Genomic DNA, 20,345 nt, shown 5'->3' on the forward strand with positions numbered 1-20,345 from the left:
GTAAGGAGTGCATGTGTGCGAGGAGTGAATGTGTGAGGAGTGTGTGCGGGGGGGGAGTGTTTGAGGAGTGAGTGAGTGTGTGAGGAGTGTGTCTGAGGGGAGTGTTTGAGGAGTGAGTGAGCATGTGAGGAGTGTGTCTGAGGAGCGTGTGTGTGAGGAGCGTGTGTATGAGGAGTGAGTGTGTGAGGAGCGACTGAGTGAATGCATGAGGAGTGTGTGCGTGAGGAGAGTGGGTTTGAGGAGTGTGTGTGCGCGTCAGGAGTGAGCGTGTGAGGAGTTTGGGGGGCAGCACGTATGTGTGTGTGAGGAGCGGGTGAGTGAGCGCCTGAGCAGTTTGTGTACGCGTGTGTGTGAGCAGCCAATGTGTCTGTGAGCAGTGTATGTGTGTGTGTGCGCGGGGCGGGCGGCGGGGGGGGGGAGCGCAGGGGCGGGCCGGCGGCCGCGCTGCTGCTGGCGGCGCTCCAGCGCGGCGCACTAATACAGGCAGCCGGCTCCCGCCTGACTGACGCCGGCCGGGGCTGCTGCTGCCGCTGCCGCTGCGCCCTGGCCCCGCCACCGCCGCCGCCGCGCAGCTGCAGCCCCAGCCCCGCTCCCAGCCCCGCTCCCTCCCTGCGAGGCACCGAGACCCCAGCCCGAGCCGGCGGCAGGTAAGAGCCGGGGCTCCCCGCCGCGTCCCGGGGCGGGGGCCGCGCGGAGCCGTCCCCCCGAAGTTACCGGCGGCGGCGGGGGGCAGCGGCCGGTGCCGGTGCCGGTGTCCCCGCGGCGCTGGGGGGCCGGGAGGGGGCCGGGGCGGCGGGGGCAGAGGCAGAGACAAGGCGACGCCAGGGCTGCGAGCGAAAAGGAGGAGGAAAAAAAAAAAAAAAAAAAGCGTTTTTATGGATGGCTGAGCGCTGACAAGCCTCCCCGCCGTTATGATTGCTTTCCTTCTGGTTTAAGAAGGTGGGGGGGGGGGGGGGGGAGAAAAAAAAAAAAAAACTAAAGCAAAACAACAACACAAAAATCCCCACATGACACGTTTGGGAATAGTTTTCCTCTCAGAGGTTGCTCGCTGCTCAAGAAATGCTGCTCCTGGACACGCTCCCGAGCAGAATTTCGGGGATTTGGTTGTGTACCAAACGCCGTCCTGGGTTGCGGCTCCGCAGCCGACACGCTGGCTGGTGCTGGTTACCAAAACCCAGCAGCCCACCCCGTGGCAAAGCCAGCCCCATCCCAGCTGCATCCCCTTGCCCCCACAAAGCCAGACCCATCCCAGCTCTATCTCCGTGCCCCCGCAGCTCTCAGCCTCCGGAGCTCAAAGTTTGGCTAATTTGCAACAATTCCGATATTGTGTGGCAACTGCGTTTTCCTCCTTTGATTTTATGGGTAAATTAATTTGATGCTAGCCAGGGCTGCTTTAAAGGACGGCTTAGTGGGAATAAAAATAAATGACACACGCTCGCATGCTCACAAACACACACACACACACACGCTGTTAATTACTCGCATTTTATAGATTAATGAGGAAAAAACTCAGCCCAGAACGGTCAACTTCTCAGTGAATGAACTCTCGCTGGGTAGCAGTAGGAAATGATGTGCACGTCTTTGGAATGTGTTCAAGTTTGGGGCTGTTTGGGAAGGACACTGCAGATAAGGCAAGTTTCGCTCCTTCGTACCTGCGACGTGGAGGAGCGAGGGGCTTTACCCGTGCGCCCGTCCCTGCGGTAGGAGCGACCTGCTCGTCTTCGGGAGCGTAAGCTCGAGAAAAGCGCCACAAAATTCTTCCCCTCAGCAACGGTAGGACAAATGTCATCACTCCAACAAGCCTCATCCGTTTTAATCCAGCCAGACAACTCCCTTCGTCCAGATTTGATAAGTACCGGTGTCTGGCTGGTGCGTGTTTGTTTCCTGCTAGGTTTTAAAACAGAGGCTGGGAGTGTATTTTTTTTTTCCTATTTTAAATATTGAGTTAATTTGACATAGTGGCTAAGATAAACATGAATTTTATCAAGAAGTATACGTTGTGTTGCATTTACTGAGTTGTGCAGTAGTTTCCTTTCTTGTCTGTCCCTTGTGATGGAGTTAACAACCGTTTTCTACTTCACCATGTCACAGGCATATAAGCTGATAAACTGTAATTCTGCAGAAATGACTGAAATAGGGGTCGAGTGCATTTTACCACACATCCTGGGGGTAATCAGGATTCGTGTGTTGATAGGGGCTGGAGACAGACGCTTTTATCCACATGCAGCAACTGAAACGAACACGCACCGAGGTTTACTCTGAGCTGTCAGCCGCACAACTTTGCGAAGAAGTTGGGCACTAATATTTTATTAATGCACTTGTCCGAAGCTAAGAGGCACACGCGCGTATGCCAAATATCCACAGAAGGTGGAGAGGAGTGTAGAGGAATTGGGGAGCCGCTTAGGTCTGGAAGCTGCTTTCACACGAGCTGGTAGCAGTGCCCCGTGCTGCCTTCGCTGGGGACGGAACAAGGCCTAGCGCAGTAAAATAGGAGCAGAGAAGTGTCGGCGTAACGTATCACATAACATCTGGACAGTTAATCCTCCTTTCTCCCCTTTTATTCTTTTACAGACTTGGTGCATTTCACATTTGAATCCTTAGCTATCTGCTGTTATCAGCCCGGCAGATAGTGTGTCATCTAATCCTCTGCTGAATGCTAAAGTGCTGTAATTCTGATGGCCAGGCTAATCTGTCGCGATAAAGTTTTATTTTTCCATTGTTAAATTCAAAGGACAATGACTGCTAATTACAAGTGACCTCTAACCAAAACACTAGCTAGTGTTTTATCACCGGTGCTGATACTTGCTAGCAGTATTCCGGCATCAGCTGCACGAGGCACCCTGCTTCAAAGAAACCTAACAGAAGAATTCGGGGAGCCAAAAGGGGGGGAAATATATGTGCTCTAGGCAATTTGCTGCAAAAAAAAACGTGGCGAAAGTGTACATAGATACTATTTGCTGTGCAGCATATCTGTTAAAAATAATAATAATGACAGGGATGGGGAAGAAATAATTAAAAATTTCACTTAAAATATTTATGTTAGCAGCACAGCAAATACATACATACCGAAGGCTGTTATGGTAGACTGCGTGGTTTCCTGCTGCAGGCTGGTATAAAGAATCATTAGAGTTATTGTACATTAACAGCCGAAGACAGTAATAGCAATGACAATTTGAGAGAATCATTGCTTTCCTATTACTGTCTTTGAGGACGTTGTAAGAAACATTAGACTGAATACAGTGTAATAAAAGTAATTTTTCAAAAATATTCTTTATAACGTTGGAATGGTAATAGTGTGGGAATTTTGCAGCCAAAGAGGCGATTTGAAGAGTTTAGGGCTCCGTGTAGTCACTAGAGTAGCTGAAATCCTTGCTGAGCTTTTGCAGATGAGGGGATCTAATAGACTGCGGGATCGGAGCCCAGACCGGGATCCTGATGGGTATACGTACACGTTTACATCAGAGCAGGTGACACACTGTCTGCCCAAGGGTTTTTTTTGTGCAGATAGCTGTGATTTTTAAACGGATTTTTCTACAGGACCACTTGCAGGTTTCTGCAAGAACTGTTGCAACATCCTAGACAGATGCACGGCAGAACAGTTTTCTGTGAGGTTCAGCTCCTCTGGACAAGGGCACAGCAAGGACACCGTGGAGGTGGACACAATTTCCTAGCTTACACGGTCGCCACTGTAAAAACAGAAAGCAGAAAGGAAAAGAAAATCTGATAATCGACCCTGTGGTTTATCTTTATTTATTTATTTTTGAGGCAGCATGAAGCTCTAGGTGTGTTTCTCCCTGGGAGGAGAAATGCCGCGTCTTTCCGGAATCCTTCTCTCCAGAACTTGTTTCCTTCCCACTCTTCTTCATTGTCAGTCACACCACCATCCTTCCCTCTGCCAAACTCGGCATCATCCTTTGACTGCTGTGTTTCCTCACAAGTCTTGGTACTCCCAGATGTCTCCTGCCACTTTTTCTTCACGTTACTTCTTACATTCCCCCCTTCCTTTTGTTTGCAGCTGCCAAAGCATTAGTGCACACAGTGGCACCCTTCCAGCTCGATACTGCAACCTCCCGTTTCCCAACAAGCTCCCTTCTTCCACCTACGTTCTGTTCCCAGGCAGCACGACCCCTGCCAAAACCCCGTATCTTTTGTTTTCCTTTCCGAAACGTCTCCGCGCAGGCTCCCGTTCTGGAGTCTTTATATACTCCTGGTTTTTAGTTAGGCTTTGAAAAATTTCCCTGCTTGCAGGGTTCTCCAGGACTATTGGCCTCGGTCCTGCGGTCCACTGAAAGACGGGAAGGAGGAGGAAAGAAAATGAACAGATCCTTGGGTCATTACAGTTTGTTCTGCTTCAGGCTTCCTTTCGCCCTCATTACCTGGCTACAATAGGAGCAAGATTGGTCGCTGCTTGATAACTGTTACTCTGTTTGCTCTGCCCCGTATTGTACTCGGTCATGCAGCTGCGCTGTGAGGAGCGCGAGGCAGCGGGCTGGTGCTGGTGGTACCCTTTCCAGAAGGTGGTGTTTGCTCACAGCAAGGCTCCGTGTAATTAAGAACACTTTATAATGCAAATAAACTTGCTGCTGAGGTTGGTACACTTAAACAATGGTTAATCATTTTGCAGTTTCTTGCCATGCCTTCCCTTAGTGAAAAGTCTTTTTATTTATTTTTGGTAAAGCTTTCCTGTGGAGCGTTCCTCATCAGGAGAGGTCCGAGGGCTTTCACAAGGCGGTCCCAGTCAGGATACCTACATGGCAGGTGCAGAAATCAGGGCACCCAGGAGAAAACCAGTTACAGGATGGGATCCCACATGCTGGGCTCAGAAGGGACCAAAGGCACCAGGAGCTCACGTGGCTTTTCGGGACTCCCTTCTGGTTACTTGCTGGCCTGGCCTATCCAAACCTACTTGTCTCCGTCAAATGACTCCAGCTGCCAACGTGCAGTTTCTTAACCCGCAGCGTGTGAGGTAGATAATTTATCTCTTTAATCGAGAGCTCCTGGATTGCTTCATGGAGGGCATGAAGCCTCCACAGGGACATCTAGAGTAGGGAAACTGAAATTCGTCCCTGCGTGAAGCGGCACCCTGCTGCTTGTCCTGCAAGGCTTCTGCTGGGACCTGGGCTTCTTGGTGGGGACCTGCATGGGGTCTTGGGCAGAGCCGAGTGGTAGGAGGGGAGAGGAAGGGGAGAAACAGAGTTGGGATGTTCCCTGGGCTCCTGGGGTGAGTTTGCGGAAGAGATAGGTTTCTTCTGAAGGCTCGGCGCCCTCTTCCTGCCCTTTGCTTGGTACCCTGCGTTTTCTGGAGCTGGCCGTTACCACGGCATGTCATCTCGCGTCTTAAAGGGAATCCAGCCCTCATTTTGTGCTCCCAGGCCCTAACGCAGGCATGTGAAGGCTGTTTAATCTCATCAGCAAGCGTTCTGCTTTGCGGAGAAGCTGAGCACCCACATCTCCGGCTGAAGTCGCCGGGGCCGGCCAGCCGTCTCCTCCTTCTCCCCCCACAGGAGGGAACTAGGCAGACAAGCTCCTGCTCCTTTCGTTCCTGGTGCTGCCGTTGTGAAACAGCTCCCACGGAGAGTCCAAGCACATCCAGATACTCTTCATGGAAAACGCCCCGGTGCTGTCCCTTGCGAGCATCGGGCCCTTGTCCAAGGCAACCCCAGCCGGTGAATCAGATGAAATCCGCTAACGCCAGAGCCTACCTGTCCTCCACGCCTATTCTCAACAGTTTTAGGCCCGGTGGATGCTCCTCCCTTCCCCCCACAGGGTTTCAGGAGCCGCCGAGGGCTCCATTAGCGCAGACGGCTGCGGATGTCGGTGCAGGAGGGCCCATACGTCAGTCTGAGCGCATTAGCAGCTTCCCACAGCGAGAGCCTTTTAGGAGAGACAGGTTTGCATGCGATATGGTTTGAAGGCAGTGAAATGCCTAGCGTGATTCCCTGGAAAACTGCTAACGGGGGGAGTTTGCGTGCGTGACATTCCTCCCCCTACGTGGAGGTGGCCGTGGGGAGGAAGGAGAGGTGGCCAGAGGTGCAGCTGCTCCCTCCTGGGCCCGCTGGAACTGCTTCCCTTTGAGTCCTTTATTGACCATCTGTGCGATCTATCGATCTGTATTTCACTCGCTAGGCTGAGTGGGGGATTCGGTGAAACCTGCAAGAGGTGCCCGCTGCGTTAGCACCGCGATGGAGTCAGTGACCCCCTGGGCAGCCCACCCGAGGTGTCGGGATGGAAGCTGCAGCCAGGGCCATGTCTGGGTCTGCTCTGTCAACGTGGGGCTGTAACAGGGCACAGATCACCCAGCCAGCTCGCAGTGTCACACGTTACCTTTGGCTCTGGGATGCTGGATACCTGGCGCAGCTAGGCAGCAGATCTCAAAAGCGCGAGATGCACGGGGAAGCAGGCACCGAAGTTTCATCGCCAGGATGAGACCTTGCAGATCTGCCGAAGGGAGCCAGCCTCCCTTCCCTTCCGTGTGTCCCAGCAGGAAATGAAGGTGTTAGGCACCTGAACGCCGCGGAGCTGGGCCTCAGATCTCCTGCTAGGCAGATGGCGTGTGCTACACAGAGAAAACAGTTGCCTTACCCATTTCCCGTGCACGTGCTGTAAATGTACAACTCGGGCTCAGAAAGCGCATTCCTCTCTAACAGCTCGAGACACTAAACTTTCAGGATAGCCTCTCCATCAGACCTGAGTGCCAGATCCTAGGTGAAGCAGCTGTTCTTCAGAAGTATCCTTACTCACAGCATTCTTAACGTCTAACTCCAAGCAAACCCTTTCCCTAAAATGGGCGTTTGGGAATTTCTCCAAGAATGCCAGTGATTGATAACAAGGATTACAGGATCTGATTAGTGTGGATATAAACTTCAGGCCAGCAATGAAGCTGAAATTCTTTTCTAGTCCCCTTCTTCCTTTGTGAAGTGTTTGTTCTGGAGGCACTTGGCTGCGTGCTTTGTATTAGAGACGAGTCAGCGTTTATTTTAAAAGCAGGAACTCTATTTTTTGCGTATTTCCAACTGTTCCATTTTTAGAAACACCGATGGGTTTTGCTACAGTTTCACTGGGAATGGTGGGTATGTGAAGAATGCGGGACCAACTCTCTATAAAATGGGGATGACCAGAGCCACGAGGAGATGTGTTGGCTCCCCAAGGCAAGTTGATGCACCTCCCCGTCGTATCCCGCTGCCTTCTCCCACTAATACGTCCTCAGAGCTTCCCCGCAGCATGTTTACTCCTTGGGGGTGTTATCTCAGGAGGGGAAGGCGGCTGGGAGATGGGCTCTTTGTCAGGGCTGCCGGTCTGTGCCCGAGCAAAGCAGCCCCAGGAAGGGATAAGGCAGGGGCTGGGTGATCGGTTCGTCTTCCTGCCCGCGGGGAGCAGGGCGTGGGGCAGAGCAGAGGATGTATCCCTCCGGGATTGCATCTCAGAGACTTCGGTGTGGCCCAGCCGGGGAACGCACTGTGGTTGGCTCCATATAAACATCACAGCCCCTGGTTTCCTTTAAAAATTAATGCCGAGGAAGGAAGCGCGGTCAAAGAGAGATCACAGTGATAAGTTGGTCCGGTTTCGTATTTTTGCACAGATTTTGGTTGTGGTAATTCTCTGTGGTGCCTCCAAATATTGTGGGAGATTTTCAAAGGTGCAAATTAGTGAGAATTTCCAGTCCTCTGCTTTCTCTGTTGTTTTTTTTTTTCAGGTGAGCATGTTTATCCTGAGCAGCGGGATGCAGGTAGCACTGCCTGAGTTAGCCTAGGGCTCGAAACCAGCGTAACCGTGTTAGCGTAGTGCTGTGCCTGAACAGAGAGGCTCACGGGCTTGATCATTGTAGAGGGCTGCAGGGCTTCCCAGTCCCTTCTTCCTCCCCAAGGCCAGCACAGCTATTCCTGAAGAAAGTTGGGTAACTCAAAGAGGCTGTGGGGTCTCCTCCTTGGGGATCTCCAGAGGCCGCCTGGACGTGGTCCTGGGCAGCCTGCCCTGGGTGTCCCTGCTTGGGCAGGGGTGGCACCAGGGGCCTCCAGGGGGCCCTGCCAGCCTCAGCCAGCCTGTGCTGCTGTGATCTGCTCGCTCAGACGTCCAACAGCAGTAAGTATCCCAACACATAGCTCTCTACTGTTGCACATTCTCATGTGGACATGAAATACGGATTGCTCCTATCCTACTTGCAGCAGCGTTTTGCACATTCGCGTGCTGTCACCACATCCATGTCCCTCCCTTCTTCCTCACTAGCGCAGCTTTGCTGATTCTGGTACCCAAAAGATGAACTCGTTCTGCATTCAGCCTGGGGCTGCACCATCTCAAAGATGCACTGGCTCAGAGTGGTCCCACTACGGAAATTAGTACATCCTTTCCCAGTTAGGCACCACGGACGTACCAAAAGCGAGCTGGGTACTTAGTTTTCTTTTGTGACTGAATTTATGCCTCAAACACAGCCACAAGTGTTTGCCCTATGGAAATTTATGTGGCTGTGTTAAGCTGTACAGCTCATGTGCCTTGAATCTGTCCTCCTTTATAGCAAACGAAGAGGTGTTACTCCTGTCGAGAGAAGCCGGACTGTGCTGAGGTAATATCTGAGTGGTTCCACAAGCTCAGAGAGATTATGTGGAAGTCACAGACATTTAGACACTGGCATCAGACGTTGTCCTCTTCTAATCCTGGAGGCACTGAATGCAGCGAGGGCTCCGCAGTGTGGAGGAGTAGCCAGAGAGGCTACGAAGCGCTGTGGGATTTGTCTTTGATATCGATGGCTTCGCTCAAAGTTCAGCGCAGAAAGGCTTTCAGACCAAAGTTGAAATAAACAAGAAAATGAGCTTCAGAAGTTTGCATTATTCATTTAAGCTTATAGGAATAAACAATGAGATGCTGCCAGGGCTGTGTGAAACATGGGTAAATTTGAGTCTCAAGTACTTTACCTCATATCATTGCAGCTGTTTTCAATTGGAGCACTTCAGGGTCAAACCAGGAAGAAATTTGGTTTCTTAATTAAAAGCAAAAAAAAAAAAAAATTCCTTCTTTACATCCTATTTAATTAAAACCCTGGGTGTCAGGTTCTGTGGTTGTGGAAGAACTCGGTAACAATGTGATGAATAATTCATTCCCTGTGTTTTGTTGGGTGCAAAAGGCAGTGGTTTTGGATGGGTTCATAACAACACCCTCGTCTTTCTGGTCCCCATCCCAAGGAGCCCGGGGGATCCCAAATTATGCCGTGGGTGCCACAAGTGGAACATGAGTCTTTTCAAGGTGATTTGCATCTGTCAGGAGTAACACGGGGCCGCTGTTCCTGAGCCGTGAGCTGCCTGCTGGAGCAGCAGCACGTGTGCGTGTGTGGCTCACGTATGCATTTCCGTGGCACTCTGCAGGGGTAAATGCATGCATAAAAACCTCCCCTGCCCTGCTCCGAGCAGCTGTGCCTGCGAAATCCTGTGCCAGTGCCAGGATTTCTGCCTCAGACTCAGGGTGTGTGAGCAGGCCCGGGGCAAGCTTGGTGAGGTTCCTCGCTCATTTGAGACCCAAAGTATTTGTAAACAGTCTTTTATTTCTTTATTTTAAAACCCTTTCCCCCCGCTGAGCTGTGGAGGATCCAGAGAGCAAACAGCAGTGACAACGTGAGCGAGGAAGATCTTTGCCAGCCTGCAGTCCTCCGTCCTCTGCAGTACGCTGGCTGCTCTCAGCTGGGCACTAAATTGATTTGAAACCAAATCAAGTCTCAATTACAGCAATATCAGCTCTGGGAGAACTCACGTCCTTTTCTCTTTCCTGGTAGGTAGAAGTAACTAGCTCAGTGCTAGGTAAAAATAACCGACCGCGTGCGTGTTCACAGCATTCCATCTTACATTGTTCGACTGAAATAATATTCTCCCGTCCAATTCTGTTGTGATTTAGTCACCGAGCTGCAGACTTCCAGCTATAATTGTCTCGCTGTTCCATTTTCCAGCCGCGTGCAATCTCCAAGAACTGTGCAGCTTCTGTCTAGACGACCCTCTGAGAAATCTCCCTCTGTGGCCTGACTTAGCTGTTGCAGTGACACCGAGCCTGATGATGTCAGCCATTTTCGAGACTGATAGCCGTGCCTCTCGCGGCTCACTTAGCCGAGGCAGGGCAGAGCCTCGGAGTTTGATTCTGACACCAGATGCATGCCCACATCTGCACAGACGTGCACACAGATACGCTTTTGAGGATGGCTGGGCACCCTGCTGGTGTTATGTTTTAAACCTGTTTTCACCAGCATCCCTGCAGCACTCCTCTTTGACTTCTTGCACAGAGCTTGAAGCGAAATTTAACGAGGACTGATCCAATTCCACCGCTACGCCCACTGAAATTAAATTAGCAGGGAACTTCAGCAGCACAGTGACCTGCGCAGATGTTCTGCCAGGGGATGATGCAAATCCTAGTGGCACAGTGGATCCTTTTTGCATGAAACCAAATCTAAATTTCCCCAAACCTTTCCAGAGTGGAGGTGTCGGCGTGCTGTCACAATGAGATACAGAGGAGGTTCAATTTCTGTGAGCTCTGGAAGGAGCCCCTCTTACTGGCTTCAGCAGGACTCGGCTCGGGTCAGGGAACATCCAGTGATGTACAATGTGATGATCAAGTGTACACCACGGTGATGGTGCTTCGTCTGCTTCTCTCCAATCGTGGTGTGTCGGGCTCTTCAGCAGCACAGGGAAAGTTACTGTAGAGGAGTTCCTGGAGGAACACGTTTCTCCTGTTGACCTGAGGGCCTACAGGCTAGCTCTGCGCTGCCAGGTGAAAAATGTGCTTAGGAGCAGGAGGAAGTGTTCCAGTCCCCTCTGCTCCTGTCCATAGCAGTCATTCACATCTGAGGTGGGACTCATCTCGCCCAGCGTTCGTTGTATGCAGTGCTGGGTTTTGCTGATCTTTTTCTGGGTGGAAATGGAGTGGAGAGCTCCGTGCCACGCACACACACGTATTTCTCACGTATGTATTCAGGGATTTCAGGGTGACTAGGTCAGATAGGAGTGTCAACAATTTGGACGTGTTTATGTGGCCATGTAAATTCTACCCCAAGGCTGTCTCCAAACCAGTAAATTAAACATGCCTGGTACTGTTCTTGGCCTTGAGGCCAACTGGGAGGGAGACACTTGCTTCCATGCACTAGGTGTCTCATCCTCCAAAACAGGGAGGCTCTATGCAGACTTCTTATTAGGAGTGAGCCCTGCTCCCTGCTAACTCCTGAATCGTGCACAAGAATTACGTGAGGGACTGCTACTCGGCACAGATCAAAGCCAGTTCAGATACTGTGGTAACAATATACACTGTACCTAATCAAATTCTCATGCTTAGAAACGTTCCCCAGCATTGTTTAATCTACTAGCTTAGATGTAGCTAAGGTGGGCACCCAGTATTTAGGGAGAACGGAACAGGTGAGCTGGGCTGAAACGTTTCCAGTCCCACCTTTTCCTCTTCCTGTAGACCACAAAAACAAAAAGGTTTGGTCCATGCTTACATGCTGTGTGTCTTCTGTCTCTCCCATAAAGCAAGTTTTAAACCTTGGGCTAAACTCGGCAACGGAATAAAGACTTAGGGCATGGAAGACTGACCATGTTTGGTCTTGACTAGTCTCTTACCAGCCAGACAAAGCTTCCCATGTCTTCCAAGAAGAAGGAGTCGTGTTAGTTGTCCCCTGAATGATGTGTGACTCGTACGATAGTACATCATACTGCCGCTGAAGGAGATAGAGGCAACCAGACCAGAACTCCCATCGCGGTACGGCCAGGGCACGATACGTGTGGTGGGGGTGTGGATCACAACCGTAACACTTCCCTACCCCTCTGTGTTCTCTAGTGGTGAGCATCAAGAAACAAGACGGGTCGTCAGAACGGCGAGTGTGTCCAACACAGCTTTAAAACCTTCCGGCATCGGAAGTTTCCAGTTGGGTGGGCAAGTTGCCTGTTAGAAAAGGCACGCAGTTTAAACAACTGCTGTCCTAAGAGATCATTAAAATGAAATTGCGAATTAACATCTCTATCTTTACAGCCCTGGAGCGGAGTGGCTGCCTAGGTATTTCATAATGGGGCATCTAAGCCTAGCAACACATGGCTGCGTCGGCTGAATGATATGCAGTATTATGTAATTTAATAACATTAAACTAGGATGCTCTGATAATTCTATTATTTGAAAGCTGTTTAATGTGTTTAATGCCATTTATATTTTGTACGTCAGTTGGATTTGGGGCGAAAAAGATTTTAGAAGAAACTGGGGGGAAAACGATAGGAAATTGTGCAACGTACTTATCTGAGGCTGCATCACATGGACTGCAAAGCGCTGCTTTTGCTTTTATACACATACCCTTGGCGACTCTCCCACTAGCAACAATAGTGCTCAGACTCATACTGATGTCACTGTTGAGTTATTTAATTTGACCGAACGAGATTAATGTGTTTATTTAAAACCTCGGTCAAAATGGAAAAGAAAAGCTCGGGACAATACTTCTACGTGAACACGTATGTTTTCCTCCCTGACGATTGCAGCGTTGCCTTAACGCTATCGGGGCAGCTGTTGACACACGCTAACGCCCGGGAGACCCCCGCAGATAAGAAGCGCCGGCCCTTTCCCCCTGCAGCAGAGCCTTCTGCACCAGCGCTGGTACCTCGGGCACTCATCCCAGCCTCTCCTCGCTTCCTCTTGCTGCTCTCAGGGCTGACCCGCAGCCATCCCAGCCCTGCTTTTATCTCCTCGTGTGAGGATGGGGTTTGGCAAAGGCAGCCACCGGCAGGCTCTCCGCAGGCTCCGGTGGGCAGCAAGGGACGAGCACCTGGGAGGAGCTGGGGCTCTGCAGGCTGAGCCTGATCTCACAAAAGCTGGGGCCTGCTGGCCCCAAAGTTCATCCGCAGTATGTTTTACAAACAGCTCGAGGGTTTTTTCCTGGGATAAATCATTCTGAGCTCATTTCTTTCTCACTTGTTCCCTCTAAGTGTCTGGAATAAACTTCAGCTCTGATTCAGTGGCAATAGCAACGATCCAGTTAAACACTCCAGGTCGTAGGATTTTTACAAATACGGAGGGAGAAAGAAGTCGAGGATCTGAAGTTCCTCTTTGCTGGGACAAGTTCGAGCAGTTCTGTGGGGTTGCTTATTGATTATTGAATGGTGCAAGTGAGGTGCTAGTTGCCGTACTCTGGCAAGAGCCTCTCTCAGTGTCTAATGACAGTCAGACATATACACAGAATAAAAATAAGGAAATTGCATAACCCTGACCCTAATTCTGTGGTAGGCGCGTGAGGCAAGGTGGGTCTGCTCTCCCTTCCAGTTCTGTAGTCGTTCTGTCCATATTTGCACGCTACCTCCTGTCCCCTGCTGCTTGGGGTGTGAACCTCCTGGTGGAGCAGCAGCCACTGCTGGGGTTTGTGACATGCCAGGGAGGCACCTTCGTGTTTCCTCTCCTGTGGGCCAAGTGCTTCCATCTCCCCTGCTCTGTGGAAATCCACACAAGTTGGGAATTTGAGCCCCTGCCCTCACCACTGCTGCTCTCACGGAATGTCCCCAGATGGAAGGGACCCGCAAGGGCCATCGAGTCCAACTCCTGGCTCCACACAGGACCACCCCAAAATTAAACCACGTGTCTGAGCGTTGTCCACGTGCTCCTTGAACTCCAGAGCGTGCTGCGGGGTTGTGTGGTGCTGAGGGTGTCAGGAACCAGGCTTTGGGACTGGCCTCCTGACCAGTGTCCCCAGGCGCCCTTTGAACTCTTCCAACAGCTGTGAATTTAAGAACACCGCAGAATAACACGGTTTGGGAAGCCCTGCTGCTGCCACCACCAGGCAGCATCTCTCTGTCTCCTCGGTGGCTGCATGGGGGTGAGAAGGACCCGCTCTTCCCACGGAGCTGCTGCTCTGGGTGCATCCACTTAGCAGCTGCCTCCATCTCCCGTTTTAAGTGCTTTGTGCAGTCCTTTGGACTTGGTATGCACAGGGGGTCCGTGAACTATATTTAAAGCAGTAAATAGCTTGACATACAAGGACGTTTTTCCTCAGAGTTCCAGTCAGTGGAAATATGTCATTTTCAGCTAAAATTAGACTGGCTCCAGCTACATTAAGAAAAGGAGAAAAAAAAAAAAAGTAAAATAAAAACAAAGAAAAGCCCTCAAGAACTAAACTCTTTCTATTGGACTTCGTCAGAGTAGCAGCTCCTAGCTGAAACAACCCAGGATCCATCCAGTACAGTCTGTGTCCAAAAGCCTGTGATTTTCATCCAAAAAACTTTGAATTATTGGAGACAGCCAAACAGACTGGCTGGGCAAACAAGGTTTTCTCTTGCAAAGTGAGACAATGTAAATAAGCTTAGAGAATAGTGATAGATCTTTCAAAGGCACTAAATGAAATCTGGGAGTAGCTGAATTTTAAAAGAATTTCACAGTTAATATTGTACAGCTCTTGACAAGCAGAGTGAGACTGGAGGGGCAGAGAAGGAGTTGAATACAGAAAAATATTCCACTCGTTGCTCCCATACAATCTGATATTACAGATTTAATTTTGTAGAAGATGCATGAGCTGAACTTACAGCTACCAGCATAGAAAAAAAAAGCTACATTTTCTTTCACAATAGATACACCCCCAATCTGCAACAATTTGCCTATTGCATTAAAACTCTAACTACAAATGAAAGTGACTGGACACTTTCTGAGGCACAGCTCTAAAATGAGTGTGGAGGATAGTGGGGAGGAGAGACTTGGACCCAAAATAAGCAAAACCAAACAAAAGCAAAACAAACAAACAAAAAAGCAGAAAATGATTGAAAATTAAATGCACATTTTGAACCATTTCTCTTTCAAAATATTCTGTTGAAGGAACAATGAAAGGAGTGTGTGAAGCTTAACTCTGTGTTGTGTTGTTATTCCAGGCTTCATCAGCAGTTTCTTGATGTTTGGGAAGTTCTGAGACCCACCCTGTCGGACTACTTGTAACCAGCACCTGAGACTACAAAATCCTCTCTTGGAAGGAAGCGTCCATCTCAATATCGTAAGAACTCTGCAAGCCTTGCAAGGCAGGAGAGTGATTCGTGCTTCCGTTGACACTGGTGTGTGATCTCTGCTTCTTATGCACTCCAGCACCCCTATCAGTTCCTTGTTCTCCTTCACCAGCCCCGCAGTGAAAAGGCTGCTGGGCTGGAAACAAGGAGATGAAGAGGAAAAGTGGGCAGAAAAAGCTGTTGATTCCTTGGTGAAGAAATTAAAGAAGAAAAAGGGTGCCATGGAAGAACTGGAAAGGGCTCTAAGCTGCCCGGGTCAGCCCAGTAAATGTGTCACGATCCCACGTTCCTTGGATGGGCGGCTGCAGGTGTCTCACCGCAAGGGGCTGCCCCACGTCATATACTGCAGAGTGTGGCGCTGGCCTGATTTACAGTCGCACCATGAATTGAAACCACTGGAATGTTGTGAGTTCCCATTTGGCTCCAAACAGAAAGAAGTGTGCATTAACCCCTACCATTACCGGCGGGTGGAAACCCCAGGTAATTATATCACCTCCAAATGATTCACATCTCTCCATTAGCTCTTGTACTGGCAGGTCTGTACCCGGTGCATCCTAACGAGTCCTCCTTTGAGATCTGAAGAGGCAGACTCTGTTTGATGGTGAAGGACCCTGGCTCTTTCCCGGCCTGGGGGCATTGCAGTCATGCCCACCTGCGGTGAGGAGCTCCTGGCAGGGGTCTGCGTGTCCTTGGACCCCCGAAGGATCTTGTCCAGGGTGCTGAAAGTGAGGTTCCTTTTGTGGACGTGGGTGCTGGCCATCCTCTAATCCTCTCCCAATAGACCAGGGTCACTGCTGTGCCCATGGGCATGAAGGCTAGGCACCAGCCCGGTCTTACTACCTTGTATGAAAACCAAAAATTGTCTCATTGATCTGCAGGACAAATGTATAGCTCTCACTGGAAAGATTAGAGTTGCAGTAAGATGGCTTGTTTTGCCATGGATGTGAAACCAGCTCAGTTGACTCCTCTTAAAATGCCTGATGGTATGCCTTCAGTGGGATTTAATGACCTCAGTGGGTAGTTTATGTGGAATAAATCCCCCAAGTTCTCATAAAACTTTGATTTTTTTTTCCACCGATGATCCCGTTTACACTAGACTTGGTCAGCGTTGAAAACTTCTGACCTCACTGAAGGGTCATTTAGTTGGGCTTTGTGTCAGTGAGACAGCTGTTACAAAATTGTAGTGTTCACTGCTGACTTCTGCAGGGATCTTAGAAAGCAGGGCTGGTAGAGATCTCGAGCGGTCAACCTTTTCCCCTCTCCCCCTACTCCCAAGACGAAGCTAATTGCCAGGTACATTCCTGACAGATGTTTTTCTAATTAGCTCTGAAAATCCCATGCGATAGAGGCTCCACAACCTCCCCAGGCAAAAGAATCTATTGCTTTGCTCTCCTTGCAGTTCAAAATGATTTCTAATGTCTAACCTAGCTCTCCCTTGCTGCCAAAAAATCGCAGTAATTCAATTTACTAATGGATACGGTTGGTAAGTGTATACTTATTATTCTGTGATTACTCTTTGTCTGGCATGAACTTTACTCTGAGGTGACATTAGGATCAGATAAGTGAACTGTGGGATGTTTCTTTTCACACAGATGAAATAAGGGAGAGACATTTGTTAACATTTGTTAAACAGGGGCTGTTCCCCTTCCTGATAGTCCACCCACTGCAGCAGAGCTGTCATTTTGAAGTTGTATCTGAGCTGCTGTAAACATTGTCACGACTAAAATTTTACAGCTGCAGGGAGTGGTGCACGTTGTCAACAGTTTTCAGTGGAAAGAGCTGATCTTCTGCCTTGCTAACGTAAACTCTTCAAGAAACTAAGAAAAGATGCTCATAAAATATCCCATGTTGTGTATCTTTCTCCTTGAAAGCTGCAGTCTCTAGTGCCTTCTCGTTTCTTCTGGTGTAACTCCAGCGTAGCTAATGGAGTCTCCTCAGCACAGTGGCTGACAGCTCTGCACGGGGATGTTTTAAACCCCCGTCTTCTGATCTGGTCAGTGCTCACCGACAAGAAACAGTGCTGGGATGACCCAGCAGCTGCTAAAGGGCTTCCAAGGCTGAAACTCAGACGGTTTCAGCTGTGAATATGTCCCTACCATTTAGCCAGTGGAACAGACTGGCTGTGTCTGTACTAGTAAATGGAACACGGCCGGGCTGCAGGCCTGAGTGTTGCTGAAATGCCAGCATGCTCCCTGGCACAGCCTGACCCACACGAGACACTTTTGGGCACCTTTGATGTGACCACCTTGTTTAGGAGGGGAAAGAGAAACAGCTTACAGCACTGCCAGTGGCAGTAACGCAGCTCCGGGCCACTCAGAAAGCAGTGCTGCAAATGGGGGGATGAGGGAAGAGAAGAAATGAGCTTGGTGGGGAAGTCGAAGCAGTGAGATTACCACAAAAAAAGGCTGGCAGCGATCGATCTGTTTAAACAACAGTCCTATTTTTTCCTACAGGAAATCTTCTACATGTAGGCTGTTGGTGATCTTAGGCTTATGTGGGATTCTCTGAACCTCATCCCAGTGAGTTAAGGGACCTACCCATGAAACTATTCAGCAGCACATTTATTTACAACCCAGTAGCCAACGTTATTTCCATACCAGTGTCTGTCCTTTTGGTGCTCACTTTGATCACTGTAGTCTGCCTTGCCGAGTCAGCCCCTCTGTGGCCAGGTCCGTTACCTTTTATCCAGAATGAGTGAGTCGTGTCCAAGATGGGAGGGCCTCGTCCCTTTCGTAATGCCCTGGCAGATCCCTACACCGCTATTACCAGAGCATGTGTCCTCAGGCTGCCCAGCCACGTCACGGTCTGTGCTGACCGATGCTGCACAGGCTGTGTGACTTTTGTTGCTGCTGCAGGTGTTCTCAAGTGGATCTCCTCCTTGCAGGTCTGCTGACCACAGGTGCCGTCTAGAAAAGAAACAAAAAAGATTTCCTCCATTTGTGCAAGAGCACAGTGCAGGTAGGGGTTAGGCCACCTAGCCTAAAGGAGACAGACGTGATGGTTAGACTCTGATTCCCCCTTGAAGAGCTTGTCAGAAGTCTGAATGTTTCATTTTCAGTAGAAGCTGCAGTTCTGGAAAAACATAAAGCCATATAAACATTCACCTTATTTTTATATGAGATCATTCATGTGCATTGTGGCAGTAGGCAGCAGGAGCCTAAGTGAACTTAGACCAACTCCTTGCTTTCATCAGCCCCCTGTAGGTCTGCAGTCTGGTGTCTTCCCAGTTAGAAGACCACCTGATGATCTTACTATTGGCCATGTGTCTGACATTTGTGAATGGTCCTGGGCATAGCAAACAGGTGGAACAAGTGGTTCTCACCAGAGGATGGGCCTCGGAAGGTAGTGGACTCTGCAGTGATGGGCTGACGTGTCAGAAAAAGCGCAGATGTGGTACCTGGAATTAAATAGTGAGGCAGACACTTTGCTTGCTAGCACCTGAGGTCACAGGCTCAATAACCACAGTCACAGCCAGGTTTCTAGCAAGAATTGTTGCAGCTGAGGAGAACAGGAGAGAAACTAGAGCAGAAAAGGCAGTGGTGGCAGGACTTGGGACATGTCTGTGTTTGCCTTCAGTTGAACAAAGGTTGTCAAAAGATTCTCTTTGCCCAGAGAAGCTGTGGATGCCCCATCCCTGGAGGTGTTCAAGGCCAGGCTGGATGGGGCTTTGGGCAACCTGGTCTGGTGGGAGGTGCCCCTGCCCATGGCAGGGGGTTAGAATGGGGTGGTCTTTAATGTCAACTCCAACCCAAACCATTCTAAGGTGATTCTATGGTCTATGAACACTTAGGGATGCACAGAAGGAAGGATCCTAGCTCTTAATAGCAGGCAGAAGAAAAAGACCCTGCTGAGTGGCAAAATGTAGGTAACTTAGGAGGACAGGCTGGCCCTGGTGCACTCAGTCACTCAGTCTGATGCCTCTGGTCACAGTTCCTTCAGAATGGCTGAGCCCTGGAGAGCGACCTCCGTTCCCAAAAGAACAAGGAGAACAAGGCCCTCAGGGGATTTTTTTTTTAAGCCACAAACAAACAAAAAAATCTCTGAATTCCTCACCACCACAGAGGCTTCAGCCCTCTAGGCAGCCACAGAGCAGTCAGTGGAAAGATTGAGTGAGGTGGCAAAAACTGTACAGCGGAGCAGAAATGAAGAGTGCCCTGGTCAGAGCTGGGAATGAGTTCAAGGCCTGAAAATTCCTCTTGCTGACTCACTCAGGGCGAGTCAATGGCTTTCCCTGGCAAGTGCTGTTCACACATCTCGATTCTCAGCCCTCATTTAGAAAAGGAGCTGCTCCGAGTTCTCACAGGGCTGGGGAAAGCTGCTCCCCCAGCAGCGGTACCCGCGTGGAGGTGCCAGCACTGCTCAGCACCTCTGCTGGCTGCGAAGGCATCACCGGAGTTCCCTGTTTGCCAGGGCTGCTGGTCCGAGCTGGCCAGGCAGCGGGGAACCTGGCAGGCATCGCAGCAGTGTCGTGGAGCAGCAAGGGGAAGCTCCAGAAGCTGCAGCTCACAGCCCGGAGCTGCTCACAGCAGCAAGGGATGGCAGGGACTTCGCTGACCAAAACCACACCTGCAGTGGTGGCACTGCCCTTGTCCCCGTATAGAGCAGAGGAACCGAGTGCTAAAGGAGTTTATTTCTCTCTGAACACGTTCACGGGGGACTGGGTAACACATCTCAGATGTGAACTCCTGTTTGAATCCCACCTGGGAAGTCTGAGGAAATCCAAAAAGCTACAGAAGAGGTGAAGAAACAGAAATAGGACTTCAGAGGGTGGCAACAAAATATTCGTCCCACAGGTAGGGGCATGCCAGAGGCTGAAGGGAAGAAAGCAGGCTCCAGAAAACCATCCCTGTGCTGGCCAGAAGCTAATTAGAAAAGTTTGGGGCCAGAGAAGGGGCTACACATAGTCTCTGAACAGGAATCCCAGTGCCTGTGTTGCCAGGCAAGTAAGAAGTTATCTTTTATAGTGAACCTCTGTCATTGCTCCAGTTTTGTATACGTTTTTAGTGCTTCACTTCACAGGTGACAGGCAAATTCTCAAATGGCACATGCCCGTGGCTGGGCAGGAGCGTGGCTGAACCCTGGCTCAGCATCAGCGTGGTGCCCTGAGCAGGGATCTGAGCTGCTGCTGGGACCAGGCAGGGCTCCTCCTGCCGAAACAGCCCCAGCTCTCCCAGCAAGCAGTGGGTGCTCATCTCCCAAGGAGGGTGTTCCTGCAGCCTCTTCTCATGCACATGTTTTGCATTATCTCTGTTTGCTTTATAGCAATTATTCCGCTCTTTCATTACACTGGATAAACGAGAGTTCGCTGTAATTAAAGGTGCTAGCTAACCTACCTAAAAAGAATCGGCCTTACCTAGACGGAGC

General features: G+C 50.1%; 1 protein-coding gene across 4 annotated transcripts in view; it reads left to right on the forward strand.

The window, feature by feature from the left end:
• The first annotated feature begins 479 nt into the window (after positions 1-479).
• The window catches only part of SMAD9 (SMAD family member 9), a 42,950-nt gene continuing 23,084 nt past the window's right edge, over positions 480-20,345 (forward strand). The window contains exons 1-4 of one of the 4 annotated variants that reach the window (XM_080576972.1): positions 482-647; positions 8,510-9,753; positions 9,929-11,721; positions 14,853-15,461. In XM_080576972.1, coding sequence (XP_080433098.1) covers positions 15,050-15,461 — 412 coding nt within the window. In that variant the 5' untranslated portion in view covers positions 482-647; positions 8,510-9,753; positions 9,929-11,721; positions 14,853-15,049. Of the gene's footprint in view, positions 648-8,509; positions 9,754-9,928; positions 11,722-14,852; positions 15,462-20,345 lie in introns of those variants that run through there. The other 3 variants (XM_080576973.1, XM_080576974.1, XM_080576971.1) reach the window with 3 other exon arrangements.

This window comes from Anser brachyrhynchus (assembly GCF_964034855.1).
Source record: "Anser brachyrhynchus genome assembly, chromosome: 1".
NCBI lineage: Eukaryota > Metazoa > Chordata > Aves > Anseriformes > Anatidae > Anser > Anser brachyrhynchus.